Source organism: Anolis carolinensis, unplaced genomic scaffold, assembly GCF_035594765.1.
Source record: "Anolis carolinensis isolate JA03-04 unplaced genomic scaffold, rAnoCar3.1.pri scaffold_14, whole genome shotgun sequence".
Classification (NCBI taxonomy): Eukaryota; Metazoa; Chordata; class Lepidosauria; order Squamata; family Dactyloidae; genus Anolis; species Anolis carolinensis.
This window is the reverse complement of record NW_026943825.1, coordinates 9,648,357-9,661,897: the sequence shown is the minus strand read 5'-3', so window position 1 is coordinate 9,661,897 and position 13,541 is coordinate 9,648,357. Positions and strand designations below refer to the sequence as shown.

Here is a 13,541-nt window from a genome sequence, read left to right as displayed (position 1 = left end):
CGCTATCCAGGCGTCTCAGCAATTGCCAGGCTTTTCGGCTACTCTTGGACATGTCCAGGTTCTCAAGCAGCTCTATCCAACGGTCTTTCTTAGCATTAGCTAAGGCTGTAGATAGTTTTTGGCCTGCTGCTATAGTCCCATCACTGTATGGGTTCTCTTGAAATAATCTGAGATATTCTTGTAGCTGATTTAGTGATTCTTCGTTTAGGCCTGGTAGGTAGCTTGTGCGACAGCCTCTAGGGATTGAGAGCCTTGAGGATCTTTTCACAGCTTCTACGAACAGGTCATAATTTTCTATAGAAGGTTCTATATCAGAAATAGCAGCTTCCAAGGTCTCTGTAAACTTTGTCCAGTTAGCTTTATTGAAGTTATATCTTCTACGGAATGGGACACTTTTCGGTCTTACAGCTGCATATGCTACGCAGCATATTGGTCTGTGTTGTGTGTTAGGTATTGGGTTTAATACCCTTTTGGTGCATTGGTGGCTTATGCTTTCCTTTACAAAAATCAGATCAGGGTTATAACCACGCTTCCATCGGCCGCTATTAAATGATGGTGGTAATTTACTGTCATGAAGGAGGCTCATTCTACTATTGTCGGCCCACGTTAGAACTGCTTCGCCATTTCTATCATCTTCGTCATAGCCCCAGACACAGCTGTGGCTATTGAAATCTCCCACAACAAAATGGGCTTCATGATTGTGGCAACTGGTTGGGGGTGTAAAATAGAAATCAGCCCCAGGTGGTTTATAGAGTGATGATACGGTGCAACTATCAAGTTCCACAGATAAGATTTCAATGTTGTTCACTTCTGTGAGGGAAGTTGCAGAGATTGCTACACCAGATCGTACAAAAATGGCACTGCTATATTGCCTGTGAGGTCGTTCCACTGCCAGTTGCATTCCAAGAATTTTTGGTCTTCTCATTGTAATGTCTCTGTGTGTTTCCTGTATACACAGGATGTCACATGAGATGTCCTCAGACATTTTGGCTAATAGTTCTTCCTTAGCAAGTGACAAACCTTCTATATTAATAGACATAATCATTAGCAATGGTCTTGATAAAGACCTTTGGTATTCATCCATTCATCCAATGCTTTTGGGGTGGAAAGATCGGCCGCTTACAAGAAACGTTGCCCAGGGGACGCCCGACTGAATTCACTCAATCTTCGGGGAGGCTCTTTCCGTATCACCATAATAAACATGGTTGGAAGAGACTCCTTCGGCTATCTTGCCCAACCCCCTTCTGCCCTTGTGCACCAAAACATAAGCACCCCTGACCAACAACAACAACATTAACAACAACAACAAACAACAACAACAACAATAACACTGTAATAATCACGGTTGGAAGATATTGCTAGCTTTCAAGAAAAAAGAATCCACAACAGGGATGCAGAGTATTCTTTCAGTCATTCACACTGGAATGACTGAGGAGGGAGAGAGGCACATGCGGACTCCCTGCTTGTGTCCTCCGCGACAGCGAGAAAGGTGTGTGTGGGGCGAGGAAAAGGCATGCGCCTTTCTCTCCTCCCTCGCCTGGCACGCACCTTTCCCGCTGCCTTCCTCGCCCCATGTGCATCTTCCTTGGTGGCGGCGGCGGCGGGAAAGGTGCGTGCGGGGCAAGGAAGGAAAGAAGCGTGCACGCGCGGGCCGGATAAATGGCTCCGACGGGCCGGATATGGCCCACGGGCCGTAGTTTGGGGACCCCTGCCCTAGAGGATGGCACCTTCAGCAACCGCCTACTTCGCCTAATGGTTGAACCACCCCCGCCTATACCCCTAACCCAAGCAAATGTGGAGAGTGGTTGATAACACTATGTAATACGACTTTTACTCCTGGGTGATAAATGTAATTTCCTAATTTCCTAACATGGAAAAATGTTGTCGAAGGCTTTCCTGGCTGGAATCACCGGGTTGCTGAATTTTCTGGGCTGTCTGGCCATGTTCCAGAAGCATTCTCTCCTGACGTTTCACCCACAGAGATTGCAGGCATCCTCAGAGGTTGTGAGGTCTGTTGGAAACTAGGCCAGTGGGGTTTATATATCTGTGGAATGACCAGGGTGGGAGAAAGAACTCTTCTCCATTGGAGGCAAGTGTGAATGTTGCAATTGGCCACCTTGATTAGCATTGAATGACCTTGTGGCTTTAAAGCCAGGCTGCTTCCTGCCTGGGGGAGTTCTTTTTTAGGAGGTGTTAGCTGGTCCTGATTGTTTCCCATTTGGAATTCCCATTTTCTGAGTTTTTTATTTGAATAGCCTTGCAGCTTCAAAGCCTGGCTGCTTCCTGCCTGGGGGAGTTCTTTGTTGGGAGGTGTTAGCTGGCCCTGATTGTTTCCCATCTGCAATTCCCCTGTTTTTCTGAGTGTTCTTTATTTGAATAGCCTCGCAGCGTCAAAGCTTAGCTGCTTCCTGCAGCCTGTTTAATAAAGTTTATTAAACCGAAAAACAATTTTTGCGGGACATCCTGCTTGAGTTTTTCAATGAATCTCTCATCATGTCTCAAGTAATTCAACATAGTTTGTGGCAACTACAAAAATAAAGTTTCTGGAGTATAACAACTATGTTCAATGTAAGTACTGCACAAACAGGAAATAATAATTTCAGACCAGGAACAGAAAGTTGTCCCAATTTTGTTGCATAGTGTAATGTATAGCTTTTGTGATATCTTTGTTGTGTGCCTTCTAATAATTTCTGACATGGTGACCCCAAGGCAAAGGTATTAATAATAATATGGTAATAATAATAATAATAGTTGTAGGGGCAGGGATGTTCACCTGCAATCTAAGAGCACTCTGAACACCAACGATAGACCTGGAACTAACCTGGCACACAGAACCCCTATGACCAAGAAAAAATATTGGAGGTCTTTGGGGAAAGTTTTCCTTGATATGCGGGTGATGCGGCTGCTAAGAAAGCCAACGGGATTTTGGCCTGCATCAATAGGGGAATAGCGTCTAGATCCAGGGAAGTCATGTTCCCCCTCTATTCTGCCTTGGTCAGACCACACCTGGAATACTGTGTGCAATTTTGGGCACCGCAGTTGAAGGGAGATGTTGACAAGCTGGAGAGCGTCCAGAGGAGGGCAACTAAAATGATCAAAGGTCTGGAGAACAAGCCCTATGAGGAGAGGCTTAAAGAACTGGGCATGTTTAGCCTGCAGAAGAGAAGGCTGAGAGGAGACATGATAGCCATGTACAAATATGTGAGGGGAAGTCATAGGGAGGAGGGAGCAAGCTTGTTTTCTGCTGCCCTGCAGACTAGGACACGGAACAATGGCTTCAAACTACAGGAAAGGAGATTCCACCTGAACATCAGGAAGAACTTCCTCACTGTGAGGGCTGTTCGACAGTGGAACTCTCTCCCCCGGACTGTGGTGGAGGCTCCTTCTTTGGAGGCTTTTAAGCAGAGGCTGGATGGCCATCTGTCGGGGGTGCTTCTTGGCAGGGGGTTGGACTGGATGGCCCATGAGGTCTCTTCCAACTCTACTATTCTATGATTCTATGAATTATAGTTCACCTACATCCAGACAGCACTGTGAACCTAAACACCAATGGATCTGGACCAAACTTGGCACACATACTTGATATGCTGAGATTTGATTACTGGAGGGGTTTGTGGGGAACTGACCTTCCTTTCTGGGAGTTGTAGTTCACCTACAACCAGGGAAACTGTGACCTCCACCGATGATGGACCTGGACCACACCTGGCACAAAGTACCCCCATGACTAAGTCCACCTAATGGAGGGGTGTGAAGGGACTAGGGGTTGTAGATTACCCCACAACCAGAGAAGTGCAGTAAATCTATTTTTTGCATTTAAATCTTACTGAACTTTTGCATGTTCTGATTTATGTACATCGCCTGCAATTTTTCATGTGAACTTGTGAATAGCTGAAGTTAAACCCAAGAAAGCCAAGATTTAATAATAACAATAGCTCCACACCCTGATTTTATTGAGAATTATTTCCAGCATATCTCCAATGAGAGTGCGATATTGCATTGCTGTATTTAAAAATAATACATTTGGCCTTATTCAAATCATTACACAAGCCACACCATGGGAACTTTAGTTGTGGAAACAAACGTTTTGGGGATTGTTTTCATATCTTTTACCATCTGCAAAAATAGGTTTTCATCAAATTTCAAAAATTAAGAATGAATATTTTCCTTAAAATGATGTTGTCAAAGACAGAACGCCACCAAATAGAGTACAACACAGTTTATTGAGGTTACAGAACTAAAAAATGTCCGTAGGAAACAAAGGACTAGGCAAACACTTGTCTTCAGTGTGAAAAGTAACAGAAACAGCTTCGTTTGAATTAAAACGGTTCGAAAGAATAAACCGGATTAAACAGGAGTTTAATCCGGATTAAATCAAAAGTGCTTACTTCAGCCTGGCAATTTAAACAAACAAAAGTTGGTAAACAGAGGTCAAAATGAACACAAAAAACTGGCAGCAGATTCCTCTCTGCTACTCAAAAGCTACAGATGAGTAACTCAGGCTGTTTACTCCTCCGTGCAACGAGCGAAATCCAGGTCCAGGCACATCAATCAGGGTAACGGCGGTCAGCAGGGTCCCAATCCGGTCCAAGGTCGAAAGCCAAGCGCAGACGTCTAAAGTTCCACAAGTTCCACCGATAGCCACAGAAGGGATAGTCCAAGGTCGTAGTCAGTTAGTCAGTCCAGCGTCAATCCAGAGTAGGTAATTAATGTCCGTCAAAAAGACGACGGAGGTCCAAGCTATCAAGATTAAACACAAGTTGCACAGAAAAACCCCACACAGTTCCTCCCGCCGTCTATGCCCAGTGTCCTTGGTAACTTACGTATCCAGCAACGAATCACACCCGTCTTCAGGAAGTTCCCCAACAAGAGCCCAAGCGTTCGTCCAGATTACCTTGCCCAACGCAATTAGCCATTGATCCTAAACCCCATTTTATCCCAGTTCATAACTCCTCATCGCTATCAGCTGCTATCCTAATTCCAGGTGCCTCATCATCATCATCCTCATCAGAGCTAAAACACCTTTGACTACGCCCCACAGCATCCCCAGCTGTGGATCCCGCTCCATCCCTCCAGCCCGTCCATGGGTCTGATCCTGCAACCCGCCAATCGCCTCCCATGCTATCATTGCCGGTGACACCCAAATCCTCCCTCACACGAGTCCACTCCATGTCATCCTCCTCTGAGCTAACCATCTCTTCCTCCATTCCCTCGGTAAAACCCTCAAATGAGTCTTCATCTGTTGGTTCTGCAAATAAGTCCCGGAGCCGTTTCCTTTCGCGCTCCTCAAAAGAGTCTGACTCTCGAGGAGTCTTACGACCCCGTCTCCTAGTATCGGAGCCAGAAGGCTCAACCATAACAGATGTTATGTCATAAAATTACAGTACTCACATCAAAACTAAACGAGCCAGCAGAAGCTTGGATAAGCAAATATCTTGGATAATGATTAAGCCTATTAAACATCAAATTAGATTATGATTTTACAAATTAAGCACCAAAACATCATGTTATACAACAAATTTGACAGAAAAAGCAGTTCAATCTGCAGTAATGTTATGTTGTAATTACTGCATTTATGAATTTAGCACCAAAATATCACTATATATTGAAAACGACTAAAAAATATCTTGGATAATCCAGAAACTTGGATAAGCGAGGCTTGGATGTGAGACTCTACTCTATTTTTTTCTGAAATATAGACAAGAAATATGATAAAGGAAAATTGTTATTGGTTGTTGGTTTGATGCCTTTTTATATATTGTTATAATCTTGTTTTATTTTGTCATATTGTTATTCATTTTAATGTATTACATTTTAAACTGTGTCATTCGGGCTTGGCCCCATGTCTCCGGTGAGATGGAGGCGAGGTACAAAAATGTAGTAGTAGTAGTTGTGGTCTTGCAAATGCAGGTCTTTCTTGAGCCTTTGTTCACTTGCAATTTACAACTTGTGTGCTTCTCTTTCTGCAAAAATTTGTCAGGTTCCTCTTCAATTTGTACTTTCTCCCCCAGCAATATCCAGTGACGTTTGGCATCGGCACTTGTCCAGCAAACAATGGCCCAGTTGTTCCTGTTGTCTATGACACTGGCAATGAGAAGCAGACAGCCTTCTACTACTCTCCAAATTCTAGAAGTAAGTCGTTTTCTGTATCCCCTCCAATCCGAGATGTCTGTTTGCTGTAATACGTGCATTTTTAGCACACCATTTTTAGAATGGGTGACGGAAAGGGAGATTTCTAAGACACATTTAGATAGATACATCTTGTCTCCCCAGATGAGTTTGTCGCTGGATATATACAGTTCCGGGTGTTCAATCACGAGAAGGCCGCCATGGTTCTCTGCGCGGGAATCAAAGCCACCGGTTGCAATACGGAGATGGTGAGTAGATAAGATCCCATCCACACTGTCATATCCTGCTGTTTGAATCTGCATTACAAACATTATATATTATATACTTGAGTATAAGCTGACCCTAATATAAGACAATTTTAGCACAAAAAACTGGGGGAAATTACTGAGTATAAGCCGAGGGTGAGAAATGCAGCAGGTTTTCAAAAGGTGGTTTCCACATATTCATGGAGATTGACATTTGCCAAAAGGATATGTGCCCATAGATTGGGTGCGGTTATTTTCCAATATGTTGTCCAATAACTACGTTGTTGACACAAAATGTGAATTGCCATGGTTCAGTGCAATGGCATAATGAAAGTTGTAGTTTGACCTTTCTCTATCAAAGAGAGCTGGTGCTTCACAAATTACTGTATATATGTGAGTATAAGCCAACCCTAATATAAGCCAAGGCTTATATTACCACAAAATCGGGGGTATTGACTCGAGTATAAGTGGTGTAAAATGCAGCAGCTAAGGGTCACTTTCAAAATAAAAATAGATCCCAATGAAATCCCTGCAATATTTGCAAGCCCTATGTTTATATATATCTAGATATCTCTCTATATATAGATAATTATATCTGTATAGGATTTGCAAAGACTTGCAAATATGTGAGGTGAAAATTCATCTATAAAATAATGTATACACATAAACAGGTACAGTAGAATCTCACTTATCCAACATTTGCTTATCCAACATTTTGGATTATCCAATGCATTTTTGTAGTCATTCGTTTTCTTTTTCTTTTTTTAATTTTAATTCTTATTAAATTTTGAAAATAACAATAAAATCCACTTTAGTGGGTTAGGAAAGTATGGGGGGGAGGAAATGATGGGGGGGATAGGAAGGGGGTTGATAGAAAGTGAGGGGGAAAGGGGTAATAAGGGTAGGGGGGTCGGGGTCCTTGTCGATTCTTGACTTCCATTCTTCTCTATAAAGTTGTCGTAACTACTTGTATTATTTATATTGTTGGTATCATTCATTTTTGTGTTTGTGTGTGTCCGTTCCTGGAAGGTGTAGGATACAAAAATAGGCTCACACAGCTGGTCGCTATGGAAAACTTTATTGAATCCGCCTTGCCAAGATGACTGCAAAAGTTTTTACTGACCCTCTTCCGCTTTTCCCCTCAGTATATTGGGTTGTTGCCTCCTCCCTCCTTCTTCTCCATCCACCCCTCCCTTTTCTTTTGTCCTTTCCCACGTTTGAAGACCAGACCCTGTCATAAATCAGCCTTCCCCGCCAAATGGTCTCCTTCCTCTGTCCTCTTGTAGTCAGGTTGCGAAAAGAACAGCTTTGTGGATGCTGTTCTTTATTGCATCCTGACATGACTCCCCCTTCGGACGACGACCCTGCGGGGAGAGACAAAGTTCCGACAAGCTAAGAACAACAACAGCAGAATGAGCCAGGAGAAGGAAAGAAGAAGGAGAGAGAGAGTCCAACCCCCCCTTTCGAGATCATGGTCCAGGTTTATGGGGAAACTTTGTGTGAAACTGTTTTCTCAACTTTGGGGCTTTAACATGCTCTGCTGCTACCCATTCCGGGTGTAAGGTCTGTGAAGACCATTGGACCAAGTAGTACAGTTTCCCCCGAGACTTCTTGGAATCTAGGATATCCTTGATTTCAAAATGGGTGTGTGCCCCCACCATGATGGGGACAGGATCTGCACCCGGTTTACTCCATCTGTGAGTGTTCGGCGCTGGTTTCAGCAGGCTAACATGAAACACTGGGTGCACCTTGCGCCATCTATGAGGCAATTGTAGCCGTACTGTCACTGGGTTCACAACGGCCGAAATGGGAAAGGGACCAACATATCGTGGGCTCAGCTTCCTGGATGGTTGTGTGGATTTCAGGTGCTTTGTCGACAAGTACACTAACTCCTCCACTTTGTAGTCCGGTGGTGCTGTTCTCTTTCTATCTGCATATTTCTTGTAATCCAGTTTGGCGGTGAGCAAGGCCTCCTGAACCGAAGGCCAAGCGGCAGCGATCTTCTCGCCCCAATTCCCTGGCTTCTTGTCGGAAGGCAACTCCTTTTGCAGTGAGGGGAATGGCGGAAAATCTCTGCCGTTCACAACTTTAAACGGAGAGACCCCAGTGGACGCGTGATCTGAATTGTTAATGCAATATTCGGCTAGTGGTAGCATCGAGAACCATTGATCTTGCTGGTACGTGCTGTAGCAATGGAGGAACTGCTGAAGGGTCTTCTGAACCCGTTCGGTGGCTCCGTCTGTTTCTGGATGGAAGACTGTGCTCAGGGCCCTTTCAGTTCCTAAAATACCCAGGAAAGACTTCCAAAACCTAGATGTGAACTGAGAGCTCCTGTCACTTATGATCCGCTTGGGACACCCGTGCAGGCGGAACACGTGTTGCAGAAACAATTTGGCCAACTCGGGTGCCGTTGGAAGTCTCTTAAGGGCCACGAAGTGAGCTTGTTTGGAGAACAGGTCAATTATAGTCCAGATTGTGTTGAAACCGTTGCTGTTGGGCAGGTCTACCACAAAGTCCATAGCTATATCCGTCCACGGTCTCGAGGGGTCTGCTACTGATTGCAACAATCCTTCCGGTCTGCCTACCTTTTGTTTTGCCATAGCACACACTGGGCATTCCTGCAAATAACCATTTACATCCTTGCGTATGGTTGGCCACCAGAATTGTCTATTCAACAGTTTCAGAGTCTTTGTAAATCCAAAATGACCAGAGAGCTTGGAGTCGTGTGCTTGGGCCAGCACCCTCTCCCGAAGTTCCTCCGGTACATAATATTTGGAACCGTGAGTCCACAATCCCCCTGTTTGAGACAGTTCGTCCCTATGAGACTGGAGCCAGGGGTCTGCATCTGCAGCTAACCTCAATTCCTGGGACAGTTCGTGTGGTTGACCACTAGGTGGGGGCCTTTCCTTCACTGTGGCCCTGGTCTGCACTATCAAACCCAGTTGTTCTTTCGTGAACACAGTTCCGACTTCGCCCAGGGCCGAATAGTGTGCATCGGGCATTCGAGATAGGGCATCTGCCAGTCTGTTCTGTGTCCCCGGAAAGAACTTCAGCTTAAAATTGAAATGGTTAAAGAACTGTGCCCATCGCAGTTGTTTTGCATTCAGCCTTTGGGGGGTTTGTAAAGCTTGCAGATTCTTGTGATCAGTCCATACCTCAAATTGGGCCTCAGTTCCTTCCAAGAAATGTCTCCAATGGGATAGGGCAGACTTCACTGCGAAGGCCTCCTTCTCCCACACCCGCCAATTCCGTTCCGTTTCCGTAAACTTTCTTGATAAATAAGCACACGGTCTTAGAGCACCCTCATCATCGGCCTGCAACAGTATTGCTCCATAGGCCGCCTCTGATGCATCACAGTGAACCACGAAAGGTTTGTCCAGTTGGGCATGAACTAATATGGGTTGACTTGTGAACCTCCTTTTTAATTCCTCAAACGCCTCTTGGCACTCAGGCGTCCAGTTCAGTTTTGTACCCGGCGTCTTGGTCTTACGAGTCTCCCCCACTCCCTTAGTCTTTAGTAATTCTGTCAAAGGCAGAGACAGCTTGGCAAAGTCTTTGATGAACTGTCTATAGAAATTTGCAAAGCCTAGAAATCCCTGCAGCTGTCTTCGAGTCCTTGGAGGCTCCCACGCCAATACATCCTGCACCTTGGCGGGGTCCATAGCTATGCCTTTTGTGGAGATGCGGAACCCCAAGTAGTCTAACTCCGTTTTGTGGAATTCACACTTGGAGAGTTTAACATAAAGCTGATTCTCCTTTAATCTCCGCAAGACTTCTCGAGTCAGCTTAATGTGTTCGGACAGCGATTTACTGTACAAAAGAATGTCATCGAGATATATAATAACCCCTTTATATAGCATGTCACGAAAGGTCTCATTTATGAACTGCATGAACACCTTTGGGCCCCCGCACAATCCAAAAGGTAAAACTTTCCATTGAAATTGCCCCAGGCTACAATTAAAAGCAGTTTTCCAACAGCCCTCATCTTTGATCCGAATCCTATAAAAAGCCTCCCTCAAGTCCAGTTTGGTAAAGATGCGTGCCTCGCCCAATTGTGCCAACATCTCTGACATTAGGGGGAGCGGGTATTGGTTTGTGGTGGATATCGCGTTAAGACCTCTATAATCCATGACCAATCTTAGGCCGTCCGCTTTTGGCCTGAAAAATACTGGCGCTGCCATGGGGGACTGAGATGGCTCGATGAAGCCTCTCTCTATATTTTTGTCAATAAATTCTCTGAGTGCTCTTTTCTCTGGATCCGACATTGCATAGAGCTTTGGTTTAGGCAGTTTGGCATTGGGGTCTATTTCAATTGCACAGTCCGTCTTCCTATGAGGGTGCAACTGGTCACACTCCTTCTCACTGAACACCTCTGCGAATTCATGGTAGACTCTGGGAACGCTTTCTAACGGTACCCCCTGTGATGTGGCTGCTATCGCCCCCTCTGGCTCCAGTACCTCTATGTGTTTCGGGGTACTCTCAAAATTGCAGTTTCCATCCCAGAAAGTAAATGTCTCCCTTTTCCAGTCAATCTGAGGGTTTTGCCATCTCAGCCAAGGAACGCCCAAAATGACTGGCTGATGTGCCATTGTTGAAATCACAAATTGCAATGTCTCAGCATGAGAACCCATAGTCATTCTTAAAAACCCTGGTTTTTCTGTTACTGGGACTCAGTATGCCGGGGTTCCATCCAATTGTGCGAAGACTACTGGTGTCTTTAGTGGGTTTGGCTTCACCCCCAACCTGTTTGCTAGTTCGGGAGTTATTAGGCATCTCGTACACCCACAGTCCAACATAGCATCTGCCTCTATCTGGATCCCTGTCTCTGGGTTCAAAAGTCTCACTCTAACTCTCACAATGTCACAATTTACCCTTCTCAACTCACCCCCGTCGCCCTCTGGTGGTTCGATCTGTTTCCGGGCGTTCAAAACAGATCCCGGTCATTTCCCGGTAACTCCATATCCTCCGCTTCCTCCATCTCTTCTGCCTGAAGCTGCCCTGGGGCTAAAGCCGTTTCCGTTGCCATGGCAGCTTTCCCTTTTGCTAGTTTGGAGTTCTGATGGGGCGGCTTCTGGCTGTGAAGCCTCTCTCCTTTTGTCTCCACGCCTGTCCCTTTCGGACACTCTGCCGCTCAATGTCCCTCGCGGCCGCAAGAGAAGCAGGCCTGCTCTCCTCTCTCTGCTGATCGACCTTCCGCGACGAGGGGAGAAGCGCCGTGTTGCTGTTGGGGGTTTGAATCTGCTGCTCTCCCTTGGATGACGAGGGATTTGCTGTTGGTCCACCTCCACGCACCCTGCCAGCAAAATCCAGTCCTCCAAGTCTCTTGGATTTCCTCTGTGTAGAGCCCACTCAAGCACTTCAGAGTGTAAACCAGCCCTGAAATATTCCAGTTTGGTGGTGTCTGACCAGTCTCTAATCTTCCCCGCTGTGGCTTTAAATTCCAGGGCGTATTCTGACACTGTCCTTCCTCCCTGGTATATCCTTTTGAGTTGGGCCTTCGCCCTCTCCTCTGCCAAAGGGTCTTCGAATCTCTCACGGAGGGCTCTTAGGAAATCCTCCAGGCAGGCCAGCTCCCGGGCACCGGTATCATACATCTGCATTAGCCAGTCTGCAGCTGCTTCTTTCAAGTTTGCCCCGACAGTGTGGATTTTTGCGCTTTCTGAAGGGAATTGGTCCCCAAAATCCTCCATGAAGTGTCTTACGTTTGTAATGAAATAAGACAGCTGTTTGGGGTCCCCGTTGAACTTCACCCGAAATTCTCCCTTCCCAGGCATTTGGCTCCTTCCCGACAGGCCCGTGGGGAAAACTGATGTCCCCTGCCAAGGCATCTCGTCATCATAATCCTGTGGACCCTCCCCGGCAAAGGGACGGGGCTCAGTGCCTCTCCCGGGCAGCCCTCTCCTCTGCTCCCGTTGCTCGACTGTCGCCCTCCAGGACTCGTTTACCTGCCGCTGCATCAGATCCATCTGTCGAGAGAAAGTTTCAAACATTTTCTCCATCGCATCTAATCTCCTCTCCATCCTTCTCGTCTCCGGGGCTCCCTCTCTGTCTCGCTGCCAATCGTCTCTCATCTGGATCTTCCGTCTCACCGTCACTCCCCTGCCCACGGGTAACTGGGTGGAGGTCAGCGGCTTCCACGACGGGTCCAAGGGGTCTGTCCCCCCTTCGCTCAACGCTGGCAATGGGTTCCTTTCCTCTCTCAGCTCATCTGCACCTCGTGGGTTCGCCTGTTTCTCTTCCAGGAAGAGGAATTCCTTCAGGGTTTCTCCTCCATCAGGGTTCATGCTCTCACCGGAGAGACCTTTCCTCACGGGATGAGCCGAAAAAAAGGAGTAAAAGCTTAATGTCCGTTCCTGGAAGGTGTAGGATACAAAAATAGGCTCACACAGCTGGTCACTATGGAAAACTTTATTGAATCCGCCTTGCCAAGATGACTGCAAAAGCTTTTACTGACCCTCTTCCGCTTTTCCCCTCAGTATATTGGGTTGTTGCCTCCCCCCTCCTTCTTCTCCATCCACCCCTCCCTTTTCTTTTGTCCTTTCCCACGTTTGAAGACCAGACCCTGTCATAAATCAGCCTTCCCCGCCAAATGGTCTCCTTCCTCTGTCCTCTTGTAGTCAGGTTGCGAAAAGAACAGCTTTGAGGATGCTGTTCTTTATTGCATCCTGACAGTGTGTCGACAGTTGACTTCTCCTTCGTGTTAAGGGCTTTATAACAATATTCTAACTTTTTCTTTCTTCATCCAGTCCTTTACCGGTGTCCAATCTATCCTTTTTTTTGGCGTATTTTGTGTTGTTGATAGCAGGAACGTTAGGTAGTCCATATTCATTATATCCCATATTCTTTTTATCCATTCTTCCACTTTTGGTATTAATTTCTGTTTCCATAATTTGCAAGAACCAATCTGGCAGCTGTTGTTAAGTGTGTAAAGATTTTATCTTCATTCTTTCCCCATTGGTTATTCGTCATGCCCAATAGAAAGAAGTAGTGGTATTTTTATCTTTAAATTTTTTTGACATTTGTCGTGGATTTCCCTCCAGTACGGTTTTACCTTCTCACAAGACCACCACATATGTAAATATGATCCTTCACCTCTTCCACATTTTCAGCATTTAATCTTCTTGCCATTGGTAAATTTTGATATCCTTTTTGGGGTCAGGTGCCACCTAT

General features: G+C 45.8%; 2 protein-coding genes across 2 annotated transcripts in view; one reads left to right on the top strand and one right to left on the bottom strand.

Annotated features, from left to right (window-relative positions):
- LOC100562190 (intelectin-2) overlaps positions 1 to 7,018 on the top strand; it is a 22,535-nt gene extending 15,517 nt beyond the window's left edge. The window contains exons 6-7 of the mRNA XM_016998618.2: positions 6,009 to 6,129; positions 6,271 to 7,018. Of these exons, the coding sequence (XP_016854107.2) occupies positions 6,009 to 6,129; positions 6,271 to 6,386 (237 nt within the window). The 3' untranslated portion in view covers positions 6,387 to 7,018. The remainder of the gene's footprint in view (positions 1 to 6,008; positions 6,130 to 6,270) is intronic.
- The window catches only part of LOC134294281 (uncharacterized), a 21,567-nt gene extending 8,026 nt beyond the window's left edge, over positions 1 to 13,541 (bottom strand). The window contains exon 1 of the mRNA XM_062964822.1: positions 11,257 to 13,541. Coding sequence (XP_062820892.1) covers positions 11,312 to 12,655 — 1,344 coding nt within the window. The 5' untranslated portion in view covers positions 12,656 to 13,541 and the 3' untranslated portion in view covers positions 11,257 to 11,311. The remainder of the gene's footprint in view (positions 1 to 11,256) is intronic.